The sequence below is a fragment of the Antrostomus carolinensis genome, unplaced genomic scaffold (genome assembly GCF_000700745.2).
Source record: "Antrostomus carolinensis isolate BGI_N321 unplaced genomic scaffold, ASM70074v2 scaffold30466, whole genome shotgun sequence".
NCBI classification, from domain to species: Eukaryota; Metazoa; Chordata; class Aves; order Caprimulgiformes; family Caprimulgidae; genus Antrostomus; species Antrostomus carolinensis.
In genome coordinates this window covers 1,832-2,747 of record NW_010324416.1, presented here as the reverse complement: position 1 = coordinate 2,747, position 916 = coordinate 1,832, and the positions used below count along the sequence as shown (strand labels likewise).

Here is a 916-nt window from a genome sequence, read left to right as displayed (position 1 = left end):
GGCAGGGCCCAGGACCGTCATCCACCCCAAGGCCCGGATCATCGCCGAAGCCGGGCCCATCGTCATCGGGGAAGGGAACCTGATCGAGGAGCAGGCCCTCATCATCAATGGGTGGGGCAGAACGTCCCGACTTCAGCCCCCCGCAGCCCTGAGCTGACACAGGGCAGCATCTCTGTGAGCACAACACCTGAAACACATTCCTCTCTCTTGCAGGTACCCAGAGAATATTACACCAGAAACCGAGGAGGTGGAACCCAAACCCATGGTCATCGGCACCAACAATGTTTTTGAAGTGGGGTGTTGTATCCTGGCCGCGCAGCGGGACAGACCATCGGCTACACCGCACGCTGTCCCAGGGGCTCCAGGGGAAGCATGTGAGGGCTCTGTGGGGTTTAAGCAGCCCAGGGCTATTGAAGGTGCAGGGTGTTGGTTTGACAGTGGTGTCGGGGTCACCTTCTGAAATAAAAGCAGAACATGTTACAGTTTCCTTTAACACAGGCCCGTAGATTCCCAAGCGATGAAGGTGGGAGATAACAACGTCATCGAATCCAAAGGTGAGACGTGATTTACCATCTTTGCTCTCGTACCTCTGGGAGCAGCAGAGAACGGCTGAGCCCAGACTACAGCTGGTCACAAACCTGTGGGTTTGACACAGAACACACGTGTGTTGCCTTGGTGGGAGCTGGGCTGGTCTGAGCACCGAGCAGCTTGTGACGCTCATGTTTGGTGGTGCAGGGCTGAGCCGCACTGTGGGCACGACTTTCACTGGGATTCCTCTCTCCGGCAGCATTTGTTGGCAGGAACGTGATCCTGACAAGCGGCTGCATCATCGGGGCCTGCTGTAACGTCAACACCTACGAGGTGATCCCCGAGAACACCGTCATCTACGGGGCCGACTGCCTCCGCCGTGCACAGA

The 916-nt window shown here is 57.4% G+C and overlaps 1 protein-coding gene across 1 annotated transcript in view; it reads left to right on the top strand.

The window, feature by feature from the left end:
- Nucleotides 1-10: 10 nt before the first annotated feature.
- The window catches only part of DCTN6 (dynactin subunit 6), a 1,134-nt gene continuing 228 nt past the window's right edge, over nucleotides 11-916 (top strand). Inside the window, exons 1-4 of the mRNA XM_010170948.1 lie at nucleotides 11-111; nucleotides 214-302; nucleotides 507-554; nucleotides 788-916. Coding sequence (XP_010169250.2) covers nucleotides 263-302; nucleotides 507-554; nucleotides 788-916 — 217 coding nt within the window. The 5' untranslated portion in view covers nucleotides 11-111; nucleotides 214-262. The remainder of the gene's footprint in view (nucleotides 112-213; nucleotides 303-506; nucleotides 555-787) is intronic.